Here is a 16,834-nt window from a genome sequence, read left to right on the forward strand (position 1 = left end):
CAGGTTAATTTTGTTTTGTATGCAAGAAAATTTTGGCATTATTCTGACCAGAATGGGCAAAAAACAAAAACTTTACTTGTTATTGACAAAACAATTTTTTTTTAATCGAAATTGTAGGAAGGCAGAAAGAAAACCCAAAAAATCACTCCAATAAAGTCTTTAATAAATAATTTCCTTTACATCCTTATTAAAATTACACACACATGTCCTCCATCTTCTTCATTTTTATCTACATTTCTAATTAAATACAAATCTACCAAACCGTGTGTATTATAAAGCACACAATACACACTTCGTGTTTATTTCTGCCATTTGTGATCATTGCTTTGGAACATTAATTTGTGTTTTTGTATCTATTTTGGCTACAAAAACAACTTTTAAGCTTGAATCAACACAGAAGAATGTTTAAAATTTGCTTATTTCGCTAAAGTGCCAGTAATATCGGGTTTTATTATCAAGTTATCTACTGATATACGTTTTATTATTGATCATCTACACTAAAATACATTATAGCAGTAACACCTAAACAAGCTGAGATTATTGTTATGTGGTTGTGTAAATCAGCCAAATCAATGTTAATAGTGTTAGCAATGTTAACATTCACAATAGGAAAATATCGTTTCACTTCATGTAGGTTTTACGTATTAAAACAAGGTGAGAAGCTAGTCAATTGTCTCACTTTTGAGGCTTACCTTATAAATTGTATAACAATTATGCAATAAACGTAATTCCTATTTTAAACAAGGTGCACAATAAGTTCAGAAAAAAATTCTGCATAGAAAATTGAGAGTTTTGCTAATAAGATCAGATGACAAAAAAAATTGTTTTCACAGAAACCAAGTATTTTGAGTGTATTTGTCTGTCACCTTATTGACATGAAACTATGTCAAATAGTTATTTAGCAAATCTTTCAAGTTTTTCTAGCAGAACCGCTTGAACTTTTTGCACTTGCCCACCCTGTATAGTCGATGTAGGTGAGAGGCAATTCATACTTAAAAAATACAATTTCGTATATATTTTTGTTTTCTTGTCATATTTAGTTATTTACAGTGTGTTTTATTAATATCAAATAAACTTACAGGTTCTGCCAAACTCACACAATTATTTTAAATTGTTTTGCTAGAATAACAAATTAAATATTCCTAGTAATTAACTTGGGAAAGAAGCAGAGTAAAGGAAATTAGAAATGTATAACCCTCCTTATTCAATTAGTGTGAAACTCGAAAACTGTTTTAAAAAGTGCTTTACAATTGGATGTTTGCCAATGTGTGAACATGATTATATTTTTTAAAGTTTTTTTGTACCAAAAGGAACCAAAAACGTGTCAAATAACATTTTTAAATAATTAATAAATTTTTACAAATTTTACTGTTTTTCAGATTCTCAAAATTGTTTCTAAAATTGTAATAACCTGCCTTTAATGTCAGTTTTCATAAGTAGTCTCCTATATGAACCTGGAAGAGAACAAAGTAAAATTTGAAAATCAGAAACTGTTCTCATTTTATTTCAAAAAGATTGTGAAGTTCAAGTTAAGTGTGATTCAGATTGTGATTTTTTTCATTTCTATTGTCACAGTCTGAACCACCCTTAACTTAACCTTAGATTTAAGGGTAAAATAACAAGTAGAATAACATGCCCTAAATCAGAATATTTCGGTCGATAGCCCATTTCGTAATGAAATAAAGATTGTTTATTATTATTATTATCCAAATTTTTAAAAATAGTGTTGTGTTTCCCCACAGCCATTAAACTCAAAATTCGTCGTTTTGACATTTAGAAACCATCATCAGGTTTGTTTGCTCAAATATAAAATATGATAGGCAACTGTGAGCTACTTAAAGCTTGAAAACACTGACGTTTTCATTGTATAAAATAAGAATACTACCAAAATGTTCTTTAGAAAATTAAAGTAAAAAAAAAGAGAAAATAAAAATACTCTGACAACTTATATGTACTAAACAAAAAGTTAAAACTCAAAATAGATTGGAATAATGCAATTTAAATCTTTAAGATCTCACAAATAGTTTTACTTTGATTTTTGCCGAATTCCTTTCTTCTGCTTCTTCTTCTTTCTTTTTGATTATAATTCAAAAGTTGTTTTTACTGAAAAAACCAACTAAACATTTTAAGGAAACTGAAACTGAAAGTTTTTTTGTGTGAATTGTTAGCTCTGTTTTCGGCTTTGTCCCTGTAAGTTTTACTGATAAGTTTAATTAGTGAGTGAATTAAAATAATTTTGTAGCCCAAAAAATAAAAATTTAAATAATCCACTTTCATCAAATGGACAAGAAGTTAACATTACCTAACCTAAACTGGCTTAACTCTATTATTATGGTCTTTATTTTATAAAATTTCGAACAACGTAGTAGTTCCTAACTTATTTCGTCTAGTCTTAACGATACTCTAGTAAATATAGTCTTGAAGATGTAAAAATGTAACATTTTACAACCCTGTGTTACAACTACTGTTTTATGTACAACCATATTAAAGTCATTTAGCAATTCTTGGGACCTTATTGTTATATTAGTCTAGTGTGATAACTATTAATATGTATCCAAGGGTAAACCTATATCGTATACTGGCTTAAAATCTGGACTAACGATTGTCCTTCAGTGTTTACACGCAATTTTAGACATCCTTCCGTAAAATTATTATTATTGTTAACCAACCTTTATTGTATTTGTTAAAAAGTGTTAAATCTAGCGTGACAATCATCACTTTAAAAAATTGCATTATTGTACTCAAAAACGCCTCAAAACTGATATAAATACAGGCAGTTTGTCATTATTACTTGAAATTCAATCCTATAAAATCGCTAAAAAGTGTTTTCAGCTACAACACCAAAACCGTAACTCAAAACTGCGGTATTCTTAAGACACGCTCAGGTGATGCAAGGTATCCTAAAATAGATCAAACTCCATATTATAATATAAGTAGTCAATTTTTTTAAAGCTAATCACCAAAAGCTCCAAGGAGGTTATACAAATAGACAGCTTTATAATAAAAAATATGTTCTCTGTTATTTTCTGCCACCGTTACGCGATACATTTCACTTACACTTACTTAAAACAACCCTAAACCCTAAAATACCTCTTAAAAATCTCAGTCCAGGGACCTGCAGTCAAAACTCGTGGGTGGTAAAATGTTTTACCGGATAAAAACCAACAAAGTCTTTGGGTTCATTTCCAGAACCTTAGACTCCAGTGTTGTTTGAAATGTATGAAACCGCCGTGTCCGTGTTTGGTACAGGGGCTTTTTTCGAGGAGTTGTTATTGTAAAAGTGTGAGGATTTACGCATGCTGGTTGATGAGGACATCATGGCCACAGTTTCGTAGTACCTCAACCTTCCGCAACATTTTCTACTTTTTATTATTGCTACAAAGCCTTTACGGTACTTTTTGTTGAAGAAGGCGTAGAGAATTGGGTTAATGCAGGAATTGGAGGCACCCAGCCATTGAGCGATGGGCGCGGCTATGGGCAGGATTTCTTCCTCCCAAGCCTTAGTCTCCCCACCTAGTTTAATTCTAGCAAAAATAGCATAGAGTGGCAACCAGGAGATGACAAAAAGAATTACCACAGCGATTAACATTTTAATCACTTTTACTTTGGATTTTTGCTGCATACGTTCCATTTGAGCATCCTTGGTGTCGGTTGGGATGTGTCGATTCCAGACTTTGATGTAGATCAGCACGTAGCACATGGTGATTAGTATCATGGGTAGGATGTAGCAGAAGAGCAGATTAGCGGTGAGGAAGAAGAGGGCGCCGTGGAACGGATTGGACCACACTTCGACGCAAACCTTAACGTCGGGGACGTCGCTGTAGATGAGCACCAGGTCAAAAATGAGCAACCATGGGATAGTTATTGTGAGGGCGACGCACCAAATAAACATAATCAAGATGCGCGCCCGTCTTTTGGTGATTTGGCATTTCATTGGCCACCAAATAGCCAGAAATCTGGAAATAAAAGATGTTTTATTAGCTAAATTTGTACTAGAAACGTCTGCTGGTAGTATTTAGGGCAGTGGGTCGCGGTTTTACTACGAAAAATTCTAAATACAAAAGATTTAATAAAGCGGACCTGTCGTGGCGAACGAAGCACAACCTCGACGAAAGATTAAATTGAATATTGGATTTTTGTCTTTCGTCGCTTTGCCGTTTTAAACTGTCCTACAATAAGACAAATTATTCGCTGAACGTTCAAAAAAAAAATCGTGACGAAGATAATTTTAGGTAAATCATGCATTCTGACTTGAAAGTTTTGAACGTTCTTTGAAAGTTTGAATCAGTGTAGTTTCGTATTTTGAGCAAGAAACTTGTCAATTCTACTCGCTTTTAAAATGTTCAGCCAAGAAACAAAATGTAAAGGATGAATGACAGTGATGTATAAATAATGGAAATACAGTGAAGAGGGAAAGGTGGCGAAAAACTTTGTAAGTGACGTTTATATCTCTTCCTATTGTGACGTAATTTGACAGTTAACATTATAAAATATCAAGATAAATCAAGATAAAATGATCATGTGACCAACACTCATTCATTGTGACAGACTGACACATATGTCACTTATTGTAAAGTTTTTCATCATATTTGTCTAGCTTCATTAATAGTGCTCTTTTCTTACCATTGAATCTCTATGGATACTTTTGAAATTCCTATAACTGTATAGTCGGGTATTCATAAGTGAACTACATTTTGCAATATTATAGCATGACAGATGTCATCTGCAATTTGGCAACGCTGCATCAAACAGTAGAATTTGCGGATATCATCTGTCTTTAACAAAATATTTTTAATTACTCTTTCTGTATCGATGAAAGATCAGCTTTAGTACTCAAAATTCGTCAAATTTGAAAGGTTTACCAGAGTCGTAACTCAAAAGAATCATTCTTCAGAATAGAGAACAATAATTGCAAACCCATGCTTTAGACTAGGATGGCAAAAAGTTTGACAAAAATCCGATATGACGTAATTTCACAGATGCTCGGTACATTGACACATGTGACTGAACTTTTTTGCCATCTTTGTTTGGAGCATTGGTTTGCAATTGTTCTTGTTCTTAGCAATGATTTTTTATGGAAAATTCTGAAATTTCCATAACATGGGCCAACGAGTTACTTGCAACCTGCAACTAACGTATGGTTCATTTTTTTCCCGTGGCGGTTACGTCATCAAGTGCTCCGCCATATTGAAATTTACGCACGTCGTTTATTACAAGCTAGGCTATCCATCTTTTTAATCACCTGTTTGGACGTTGCCGTATTGACAAATTCCTCCTTTAAACCTCACAATATGTATCTTTCATTAAGCAATTATAAATGAAAATGAGAAAACTATATTGTTTTGACAAAAAACATTCTAAGAATCTCACATGTTTTGCATGCAATAAATGCTTTTTTTTTTTTGAAATCTGTATAATGGGCCTATCCCACATAACATACATTTTTGTTTTAATGACTGGAATCGAAAGAATAGGATCAAAAAACTAATTTTTCATATTCTTGAAGAAAAAATTATGGTCGTAAATGTTCCTACATTAGTTTGAATTTGTCCATAAATTTAAAAGATCTGTTTTGGCGCGCATGTGACGTACATAATTCTGGGCGATTTTATTGGCTGTTGCACTCCATCTGTTTCACTTCTTGTCGCTGATTGGTTGATAGTGTAGTACGTCACCGGCGGTGGGCGTTTTAAACATGAGATTAATGTAGTTTTTATCATCATTTTTTTTCTATTTAGACTTAATATTTTTGAAAACAAAAAAATACGGGTATAATATTTTCAATCCCTCTTTGTAGTTATGAAATAAAAAAAAATTGTGGGACAGGCCCATTCATCGGTCCGTTTATTACTGCAACCAACAATACACCAGGTTCACATCTGCTCGTGGAAGATGTGGCAACATAGGGCACAGTCCCAACTGACAGTCGGCTAAACATTTTGAGGTTAGGAATTTTAAAAAGTTGAAAAAAACCAAAAACTACAAACAGAAGAAATAAAAACTTAATTTAGGGTTGTTTAAGTTTATTAATTAGTGTTGTTATTGCGAGACCTTCGTAGAATTTAAGATTTTTCTTCACCAAACTTGCAACATTTGGTGGTAAACAAAGGTGGAAAGTTCAAATCAAACTTTGGCTTGGGAACAACAACCACATTCAATTTAAATTATCTGGAAAGAACATCACAGATAGGTGCATTCAAACGAGTCATTAACAGCCCAATACCAACGTTTGAAGAATTGTTCCATAAAATTTGCAAGAAAGGAAAGGCAATGTGTGTATCCTGGGGACTATTAAATCCTAAAGCAGTGTTTTAACTTACAACAGAATTGTTGGTGTTTTAAGAACTTGCTTCTTGGTTTTGTGATATAGATTGCTTATTTATTTCCTTTTGTAAATTTAGCCAGCATTAAATACATATCAATTTGGTTTTGTTGTGTGATTTATTTAACATGTTTTTTCAATTTCAGTTCAATTTATTGTAAGAGCAGGTAGGTACCTCAGTTAAAGAAATTACCTAATTTTATGATTGTTTATGAAGAAAACTAGACTTCTTAGATAAAAAAGAAACTTGAGTGTACTTTTTAAAGATTTTATTTGTATATTTTATAATGTGTAAATAATACAATTAACATAGTAATTTAACCTACTATCTGATGGAAAAGTATTTAACAGTAGCACCATCTGTTTCTAGCCTTATAGTCAGAGAAGATACGGCAAAATTTATAAGGGCTAATTCTGCAAAATAATGGCATTTGATCAAATTTATGTATTAAGTAACTTGTATCTTTCTAATATTACCTGAAACTTATTAGAAATTTGTTTTTTCAACACTCTGCATATGGATTTTGACAACACCATTACAACCATAGCTTCAAACACCTTTTGTTTAGAGTCTTTTAGAGCAATTGATAATGGGACTTTTTAAATTTGGATCCTTTCAAAGTATGATAAGCAAACTCCAGATTAGGCGAATAAAGGTACCTGAAACATAAGCTATTTAGTATTAGCAGCTTATTAATACCTCTACCAGAGTCCTTTTTATAGTATTAGGTAAATCACCTTGTCAGCTTCTGCTAAATACACCTTTACTCTATATCCATGTTACTTTGAGAACCACTGGCTTGAATAAACTTGGTTTTTGTAGTGTTCTTGTAAAAACTCTGCTTGTGAGTAGGTAAATATATGGGCTGTTTCATTGTGACAGTGTTTTCTATTAGAAAAGGCATCCATTTCTGTTCCACAAACTCTAGTTCCTTCAGAATGTTTCACTGGGCCCCTTGATAGTTGTAAAGTGTATTAAGAAGGTGGCATTTTCAAAACTGACTACCGAAACACACACACATTATCTAGTCTCACACGTAGTATCGCAGTTAAAAACAAGTTAAGTTTATTTAAGTAGATTAAGTAGTTTTTATTCTCTATATTCTGATTTTTATTTACTGACGTTTTAACTAAATTTCAAAAAATATTTGCTTTGCAAATATGAAAGCAATAATGTTCTTGTCGTCAATTTGGACGCAGACAATCTAATAAGGTTCAAACTGAATAAAACCGGTCCTAAACCAACAGCCCACCCAAACCGTAGTTAAACTAGTTTTAAACAAAGTTACAAAAGGGCAAATTCGAAAGTGTAAGCATCTCTGAAGGCGCCAAGTTCATTCACCACAGTCATCGTACTCCACTTAATTCTGTTAACGTTGTTATCAATTTAACTCGTCCGATGCTCGTTAGAGCTCGGTTAAGCCCAACAGGGATTGTCAAAGGATTTTTAGGGCCTCTGAGGAGTTTGCTAATAAGGATTTACGATGTCTGATGTTTTACAGGCAGCGCTGATTAGCATTTGAAAAGCAGACTTGAATAAAGGAGTTAGTGTTAATAAGTCGATTGATTAGAAATTCATGTAACTATTTTATGGATCAAATTATTTGTAACTTCTTCAAACATTTGGCCACTTATTTAAGTATACTCTTCATTTAGCTCTGGTAAATAATTAACTAACACATTTAAACGTTTTGGACAAATTACATCGGATTGGAACGGTCTGGGAGAAATTAATGAATCCATTAACCAATAACAGTGCCACCGTTTATCACGAATAATTGGCGGTTTCACCTTGACTTACATAATATGTGTGGCGGGATTTATTAGCCTGCAGTGATTAACAAACGCGTCATATGATGCCATTTGCTACTAGTGAAGCCGTTATGGTAGGTCATAAACCATTTTCGGATTATTTCTGATAAACCAATTTTATACAACCGAAATCACGAATTATTCCAGTTTAAAACCAAAAAGCAGTTATCAGTGACTAACTGATAGATAGTAAAATGTGACCGTTATCATCTGTCAACTGTCAAATATTAAAAACAACATACTCTATACTCTATTGGAAAAGGACTATTACTCGATTGCCATTACGATATTTTCCTACACCGAAAAAAACTTTTTAGTTACATCTTAACTCTTACTTAAAATACTTAAAATGCAAACCAAACCAAACCTTAAAATGTCATTCCAGAACACGTGACTTTGACAGATGTCGTTTGTATTTGCTGTGGGGAAAATAATTTAGTTTAAGCACCGCCCTCTGTACAAGAAAGCCTAGAATGTCACTTTTAATGGCGGCGTTAGAGGTTTTTGTTTTGTACACAAACCTATACAGATGCAGTAGAAAATATGTTTTTTTTATATTTTTTCGTGTAGTTGATTAGAAGTTGTGAGTGAAAAATCAAAGAACGCTTCATTCCTGATCCAGATATGTATAGATATGGCTTTTTATACCCAATAAAGTCCAGCCAAAGCAAGTTTGGTTAGAACCCTTTGTCCTGGAAAGTATAACAAACTAATGTGAAAACTGCTCAATCAAAGAAAATTTTGAAATCCTTGAAGCTAGGTAAGCAAAACTGGTAAATGGGTTTTATATTATTACCAAGACCTTTCTTTTAAAATGTAAATGTGCCAATGGAACTTCTAAAAGCTGTCCTGTTTCTTCAGAGTAAACCTTTGTTGCTCTCAAAATGCAGGCGGCCTCAAAATGTAACTCACATACCTATGTATGTAAGAGGCAATAAGTTTACTGAATGAGACAGCATATTGTACTTACCACTGAGTATTGTGTTGGAATAAAATCATTCCAGTTCAAAGCTTTCAACCACTCTAGGGTTCGAGGAGGGTCTTTTGGAAAGTAAAAGACTGACACTTTTGGGCCTTTCACCAAATTGCTTTTACAATTTGGCAACCAACAAGTGGACGGCATATTGTAGAGGCAATAGAATTTGTTAAAAAACCAACAACAAATTATAGAACAATGAAGGAACAATAACAATAGTGATAACACAATAAAATGAACACAAACTACACTTTCACTAGAATAATAAACATATAAACAACAATATATAATAGCAAACAAAAATTACTTTGGCAAGTAATCCCAAGTCTTGACTTTAAACCTTAAAAATTAATTTAATCATCGAAAAACTCAATTTCCACAATACAAACAAATGCAAACTGTCAACTACTATTTCGGCCATATTGGAATTTTTGGCATACACCTTCTTGGCTTTCTTGTACAGAGGGCGGTGGTTTAAGTCTTTTTGCATATATCCATTAATTTTTTCTGTTTTTTTCATAGAGTATTTATTAATCTTTTCCCTCTGGTTTAAACATGCCAGAATTAGACTATTTCACAGATTATTTCATATTAAAATACCAAATTAAAACTGATTACTGTAGCTTTATACTGATGCTATGAGTGAATGGTTGTCCTAGAATTCCTCTTCTCCTCCTCCCTCAATTAGGGTGAAAAATGTATGGTTTATGTGTTGTTCACAGTTTACATTATTCCTCTCAGTGGCATTTTTTTATTTTATTTATAATTCCGTCATCAAATAAATTAGGAAATAATTAAAATTGAATTAAACTTTGCTCTAATTTAACCTACCTTGCATGTTTTTAAATAACTGGCATTTGTCTGATCTACCCTGTATAAACTACAACTCATAGGTATATTATGGCTTTGAAATCGTTTCCTGAGCAGTTTACATATTTGCACTCACAACTTTCCACAAAAGATCATTTGTGCTTTAGATGGAAGATCAATGGCAAATATGAAAGGAAAATTAATTTAGAATTGAATTGAACAATTCAAAAAGCCTTTTCAAGGTTTACTTCCATCGAACTCAAAAGAATTCAGAAAAATAGAGTTTTGCTGTTTTCAAGCTTCTTCAGAGAATACTAATTTTCGGTTTGCTTTAGGCCGGATTGTAGGAAAAAGGAAAAGACAAAGAACAATAATTCTGGACTAAATCAACACCGACGGGGTAGATGATGGGGTGGGTAGTTCTAGAACATTTCAAAAACTCCAAACTGTGCATTAAAAACTCTTCAATACAAGTACTTTCAATCAATGGTCAATCATTATTGATTGATTAAGGTTGTGATTGAAGTACCAATATTACGTATACCTATTTCTGTTTACTCTGTGAAGGATGAGCTTTGGAAGCTCAGGACCATAACTAACCATAAATACTGTGAAACTACGAAATGAAAACAAAAGATTTAGCAAACACAATACGCTACTACACTGCATCTCTTTATCAGTTCGTTTAAAGCTGAATCGCTGTTTGCAATCGTTCTTAAAAGCAGAAAACTGACGTCTGTACGCCACATTGAAGTCAAGGCAATTCAAATCCATTACAAAAGATTTTACGGTATTATTAATAATCTTGAGTTCAAAGATACTGAATCGACCTTTCCGGAGGCCGGCCAAGACCAAATATAGAAAAGGTATACGCTGAAAAAATTGTATCTGATAAATTGCTTCTTTTATGATGAACAATGAATTATTTAACCTTTTTTTGGTTGACGGGCTTAGAAATGGGCAACAAGTCTTTTGATGCGCCCATAAATCTCCTGTTTTGAAATTATGAAACGTTATTATAAGAAAATCCTTTTTCAGAACAACTCCTTTCCAGTAATACCGGAAGCTCGAATCCTAGAATCGGATATTCTAATGAGGGTGCAATTTATGGTACAAATTTTTTTCGACTTTGTAAAGTGGGTTCTTTTTAAACCTGCATCCAAATAGAATCAGCAGGAAACTTCGGGCCTTCTGTAATTTAAGGTGTAATTAAATTCTTCGTCAGAAGGCCGAAGAGGAATTTGTTACCCAAAGAATGCACCGCTTTGTTGAGTGTCTTTTGCGCTCTCTCATTAAGTCGAAATTAAATTTTTGAACAGGTTTCCAAACTATCCCGTAATTGTTTTTATTTCATATGTCGTCTTTTATTGACTGTACATAGTTTTGTAAAATATTTGATAAGAAAGTATACGATGCTTACTTAAAAAAAATACAAGAACTAATGTTTGCAGGAATTATAGCAAGGAAAATGCTCCACTAAGAAAATACAGGGAGTCAGAAGTTTCAGGTTGTTTTTTTTCAATTTTGTGCTACTTTGCTCCAAATTTAAGTAAAACGTACCTTTTAGAATCTGAATAATAATCGATTTTATTAATATAATCTTCAAGATGGTATTTTTTCTTTGACTATGTTGTTTTTAAGCCTCCCAAATTTTTTCTAGTGCTATAAGGGAAATTTTTAGTAGCAACTTTAAATTGCTTGTTTTTTGATACCCGTCATAGTATTTTTAGTTATTTTTAAAATTGTAAATAAATGTTCCTTTTTTCTGTTCAATTTTTGTAGATATAAATTATAAATTAAGCAATATTTTCTCATGTAAACCAGCAACTTCTGCCTTTTTTCTAGCAACTTGTTTACGGATATTTCGGAATTTATTAAAACAGTATTCGTTTGTCCCAATTCAAATCTGTTTGTATCTCCTCTATTTCTCAATAGCGAGGGTCAAGTTTTAATTACCTAGTAAGGTAGTAAATTTAAATCAAATTTACGCCCAAAATTTAACATTTAACATAGCGAATCCTGATAAATTATATTTATTGTTGGTGTGGCAAGTAAATCACGAGTTCAATTACAAACTTGCTCGGATATATGAAACTGTGCTGTCAATTTTGGGTTAGGTCAAACATAAAAATGGTTTAAATTTGAATTGAATCGTAAATCCGAGAAAATTGAATTTAATTGACGTATTTTTTTACTAGAAAGAATAATGAAGATACATGGGTTAATGCAGTATGTTTTACTCACTTTTCTCTGTGATTTACATCGTCCTACAGAAGGTATACTATACAGTCTTGTTCTCAAGTATAATGATGGGTATTATTCGTTCGTTAAATACCAAATATATCTATAAATACTGTAATGGGGAATTGTTAATTGTTTCCAACAACTGACTGTATAAAACAGGTGTCGAACGAGTTTAAGGTAATAATTTTAGGTAGGTTATTGTTCTGATATTGCAATTTACCTTTTGTGTTCCGCTATCTCTCATTAAAGGTATGTAGGAAGAAATCGTCGATCAGAATGACTTTGAATTTTAAATTATCGAAAGACAAAAATCAGTAAATGGCTTAGGCAAACCAAAGAGACAAGGTCAAAATTGGGCGCGTCCGCACCGATCAACATTCAAACAAGGAAGAACCTGTATTATTTTTTTGCTGCCACAAACCTGTATAAATACTCAGGGTCCGCCATTTCAAAATCATAATTTGGCAATACGTCGAAGAATCACCTTAACTCCTAAACATGTTCAAGTTTGTAAGTACTTTTTAGTTGGTTTTTTTAGTTTTTTATTAATTGTTATTTCAATTTTTTTAGGTTGTAGTTGTCGCCACTTTGGCCTATGCCTCTGCCTCTGTAATCCCAAGCAGCGAAATTGTCCACAGGAGCATTGAGGCACAAACCATCGTCGACCCACCCCAAGTCAAGACCATCATCGAAGCCGCCCCAGTTGTACACTCTGCCCCAGTTGTCCACTCTGCCCCAGTGGTCCACTCTGCCCCAGTTGTACACGCCGCTCCCTTAGTGACTGTGTCCGCTCCTGAAGTACGCAAAACCGTCCAGGCTACTTCCATCGTCCACCCATCGCCTGCTGCAGTGGTCCACTCTGCTCCAGTCGCCTACTCTGCCCCTGTTGTTGCCGCCCCAGTGTTGAAAGCCGCCCCAGTTGTGGTGTCCGCTCCCGTAGTGACCAAATCGGTGCAAGCTGCTTCCATCGTGCATGGTGCTCCAATTGCTTATGCCGCCCCCTATGTGCATTCCGCTCCTCTTGTGGCCGCCCACGCATCTTTGCCTCTTGTGCATGTCCACTAAATTCTGTGATTAATTTTTCCTCAATTTTGAGGTTTAATAAAATATTTTTTAAATTCCTCATTTTTACTTCCCAATTCCAAAATATGTATAATAAGAGAATGTGTCCAATTTACTTCATAAAAAGGTGAATTTAAAATTAATATCTTAGAGAAGAATTAATTTCTTTGGACAAAAATTTGAACCTTTAATAAAAATTACTTCAGTGCTTTTCTTCCTGCTAAATATGCTAGAATGACAATTTGGTGGACTTAAGCCTACAATTTTAAATATAAACTAGTAAGTAGCCTTAAGACTACAACGGAAATTTTAGTCAGGCTAGTATTCAGCAGCAGGACTGTAGTAAGTGAGTAATAATATTGTAGCTCTTTAGATTCTATTTTTATTACTTACAAATTTATCTTACCGTTAAAAGTTTAGGATACAATTTTCCTAATATGTATAACCTTCAGAGAGGCTGAAATTTTGTTTCCAAATGCTTTAATATTTCTACGCCTGCACTTTTAACTTCTGTAGATTGGTAAAATATATCTTTGAAAGATCCAAAAGTTTTCTTTTTTTTTGTTTTATGTAAATAATGTCCAAAAAGTTACTATTATGTTTGTTTTCTAAAGGTAATCTTATTTTTTTTTTGATTTTCACATTTTTTGTGTTTTCTGCACTGAAGATCATCTTCAGAACGTTTTACGCAATACTTTTATTAGTGTTGTAGTGCAGTAAAAACGTCTTCAAAAAGTTTTTCAAATTTTGTTGTTCCTAAGTCTAGTTAAATCATGATCAGGAAGTGTAAAATGAAAATGATGGAATGATAAATGATTTGACAAATTACTACTTGCTATCGGTAATTTTATAACTTTCGGATTAGAATCACGGATGTCCAAAAATGATCAATATTTGAAGAACAATGATAATTAATTAAGAAGAAACTAGAAGTACCTATACAGGGTGGTCAAGTTTTAAATGTCAATAATTCACCATTCGATAGCCCATCAAAAAATAAGTTAACATACATTATGTCATTTTTCTGAAAAAGGCTTCCTAAGGAAAATACAGTTCTTCAAATTTCAGTTTAAAAAATCGTTTTTTTTTTTCATAACTGTCAGACCGTTGAATCAAATTTGGAACAAGCACTCTAGAAATTAATACTCATTATGAATGACGTTTGCCAAAATTCTCCAGAAGCGTAGATACAGGAAGAGTTTTCATGGTTTTGCCTTATTTTCTACGTCTTCGGATATTTTTCAAAAATTACAGTTTCTTTTAATTTTATTGTTCACGATGAAAAATTAATTATCTCTTATACAATTCTAATTTGAAACTTCGTTTACGAGGTAATTCAGTTATTACGTTCAAAGACCCAAAATTAACCCAACCCAACTTAAAAATTGTCTTGGAAACGAAAAATTGACTTAAGAAGCTTAAAAAATTTTATTGTAGCCAGTTTTCATAGTTTGAAAATAAACTGAAATTCTTTAGTTTTCAAAATTGACTTAGAAAAGATAAGAATTTATTTCAGAAGCTTAAAAATTGTTTGTAACCAGTTTTAATACAAATCAAGAGACTTTAATATTCAAAATTGACTTGTTTACATAAAAAACCACATTTAAACCTTAAAAATTAACTTGAAAACACCAAAAAGTGACATCAAAAACGTAAAATTTGCATTTGAAGTAAGTTTTCATAATTTGAAGACAAATTTCAATATTTTAGACTTGAAAATAGTCTTAAATACAGGACATTGACATTAGATCCATGAAAATTTTCTTGAAAACTAACTTTTCGTATTTTTTACTTTGCCTTTCATTTTCTTAGAATTCTGGACTATTTTTAGTGCTTAAAAACTGCTTTCAGCTTGGAAAATCGAAGTTATTGACATAGCAAACTTAAAAAAACAATTTTTACATTCTGCATAGACTTAAAATATCATTCTAAGCTTTTTTACTATTAAATCGACTTCTAGACACCTCAGGGCTAAAAATTCAAGTATTTCTTAAAAATCTAGACTGTTTTTAGTGCTTTAAGATGCTTCAATACTATCTTTTGACTTACCAGGCCTAAAAGCCAGTTTGTACACTATCCGTAGTCTTGAAAATGTCATTTCAAGCTTAGCTTCTTTACTATTAAATTTCTACACTCATAGGTGCAATAAATTGTAGTATCTCTAAGAAATTCAGACTGTTTTTAGTGCTTTTTAAGACTGAAAAATCGAGTTTAAGATTATTTCCACAAAGAAGTTTCTTCCGTGATAAAAGTAAAAAATGTTGGTACCAAATGCTTCTAGTCTTGTTTCAGAAAATTGAGTTGTACACTAATTAAAGTCCTGAAAATAGACTTTTCGACTTTCTTTAGTCCTAGTAAAGTTAGTTTTAACCTTAGAAATCAACTTTTAGATTATTTTTAGTAGCAAAAAATGAGTTTCATGTACAATACCATCTTTGTCTTGATTTCCGGTCTGTTTTTAGTTTTTACCAGGAAGGCAGTATGAGAAAACGAATTATGAGACTATTCCTAGTAGTTAATAGCAAATTTTTAGACTATTCAGTACAAATTTGGACTCTCACAAGTCTTTACACTATAAAACGATTTTTTAAATTGAAATTTGGTGGGCTGTATCTTAGGAAACGTTTTTCAGAAAAATTACATAATGCAAGTCAACTTATTTTTTGAATGGTGAATTATTGACACTTAAAACTGGACCACCCTGTATAATTTGGATAAATTTTAACAAAAATGTAGTCAAAAGTCATTCGAAAAAGACAAAATGTGATTGCTAAACCGAATTGACTAGTTGCATATTTTACAATTTTTACATCAAACTATGATTTTGGTAAACGCTAAATTTTTTTATAATCTTCTGGATATTTGATGTACATACAGCAACTATATTTTGATATACAAAATATTTCAATAATTTTCATCATCAAAGTATTAAAACTCATTAAATATTAATTAATATTCTTTTATCCGGAACTACAGACGACATTTTTTAAGGTATAATTAAGCAAGAGTAAGGTTAAACTAGTTTTTTTTACATTACGCATATCAAACAATTATAACGGTATAGCTCTAGTAAAACTTTAAGACCCCATTCAGGTTTTATACTGTCAAATTAAAAATGCACACATGCTAATTTTTTTTCCTAATTAAAAACCCATTCAGTTCTTAGAATTGAATTGGATTCTATTTTACTGGTAGAGTAAATAAAATATTTAGGTTGACAATAAGTATTCGTTAAGGTCAGCAATAAGATATGATAATTTCCATTATTGACTTATTAATGGAAAGGTTATTGATCAACAGATTTGAAATCTAATTGTGTTTAAAACATAACAAGCCAATCCTTGATGATGCAATATTTGCCAATAAGTATTCATGAAAAAGTTGCTGTATTAGATAAGATGTACCTGAAACTTTTCTAAACTTGTACTAGAATTAGGTATCAAAAACTGAGTTTTCAAGGTTTGAGTTTTTCGACAAATTTAAACAGATTTCCATCTGGAAATGAATACAACCTAATAACTGTTTCTTTAAGTTGAAAAATTAATATTTTTTAATTTTACCTTACTTCCATTAGAGTTAGACCAGAAAATGTAAATATCAATTAGTAA

The 16,834-nt window shown here is 32.2% G+C and overlaps 2 protein-coding genes and 1 long non-coding RNA gene across 3 annotated transcripts in view; 1 reads left to right on the forward strand and 2 right to left on the reverse strand.

Moving 5' to 3' along the window:
- Nucleotides 1–141: 141 nt before the first annotated feature.
- LOC145725173 (neuropeptide SIFamide receptor-like) overlaps nt 142–16,834 on the reverse strand; it is a 100,521-nt gene continuing 83,828 nt past the window's right edge. Inside the window, exon 4 of the mRNA XM_081973811.1 lies at nt 142–3,956. Within this exon, the coding sequence (XP_081829937.1) occupies nt 3,194–3,956 (763 nt within the window). The 3' untranslated portion in view covers nt 142–3,193. The remainder of the gene's footprint in view (nt 3,957–16,834) is intronic.
- LOC145725297 (uncharacterized) lies at nt 6,567–8,386 on the reverse strand. Its single transcript, XR_014177221.1, has 3 exons — nt 7,061–8,386; nt 6,800–6,982; nt 6,567–6,736 (listed from the first exon to the last, which is right to left on the reverse strand). It is a non-coding gene; the product is annotated as an uncharacterized LOC145725297 (long non-coding RNA).
- On the forward strand, nt 12,551–13,282 carry LOC145725242 (uncharacterized). Its single transcript, XM_081973927.1, has 2 exons — nt 12,551–12,674; nt 12,735–13,282. The coding sequence occupies exons 1-2, from the start codon at nt 12,663–12,665 to the stop codon at nt 13,227–13,229; spliced, it is 507 nt and encodes a 168-aa protein (XP_081830053.1). The 5' UTR covers nt 12,551–12,662; the 3' UTR covers nt 13,230–13,282.

The sequence above is a fragment of the Ips typographus genome, linkage group LG1 (assembly GCF_016097725.1).
Source record: "Ips typographus isolate SLU linkage group LG1, UJ_Ityp_2.0, whole genome shotgun sequence".
Taxonomy (NCBI): domain Eukaryota; kingdom Metazoa; phylum Arthropoda; class Insecta; order Coleoptera; family Curculionidae; genus Ips; species Ips typographus.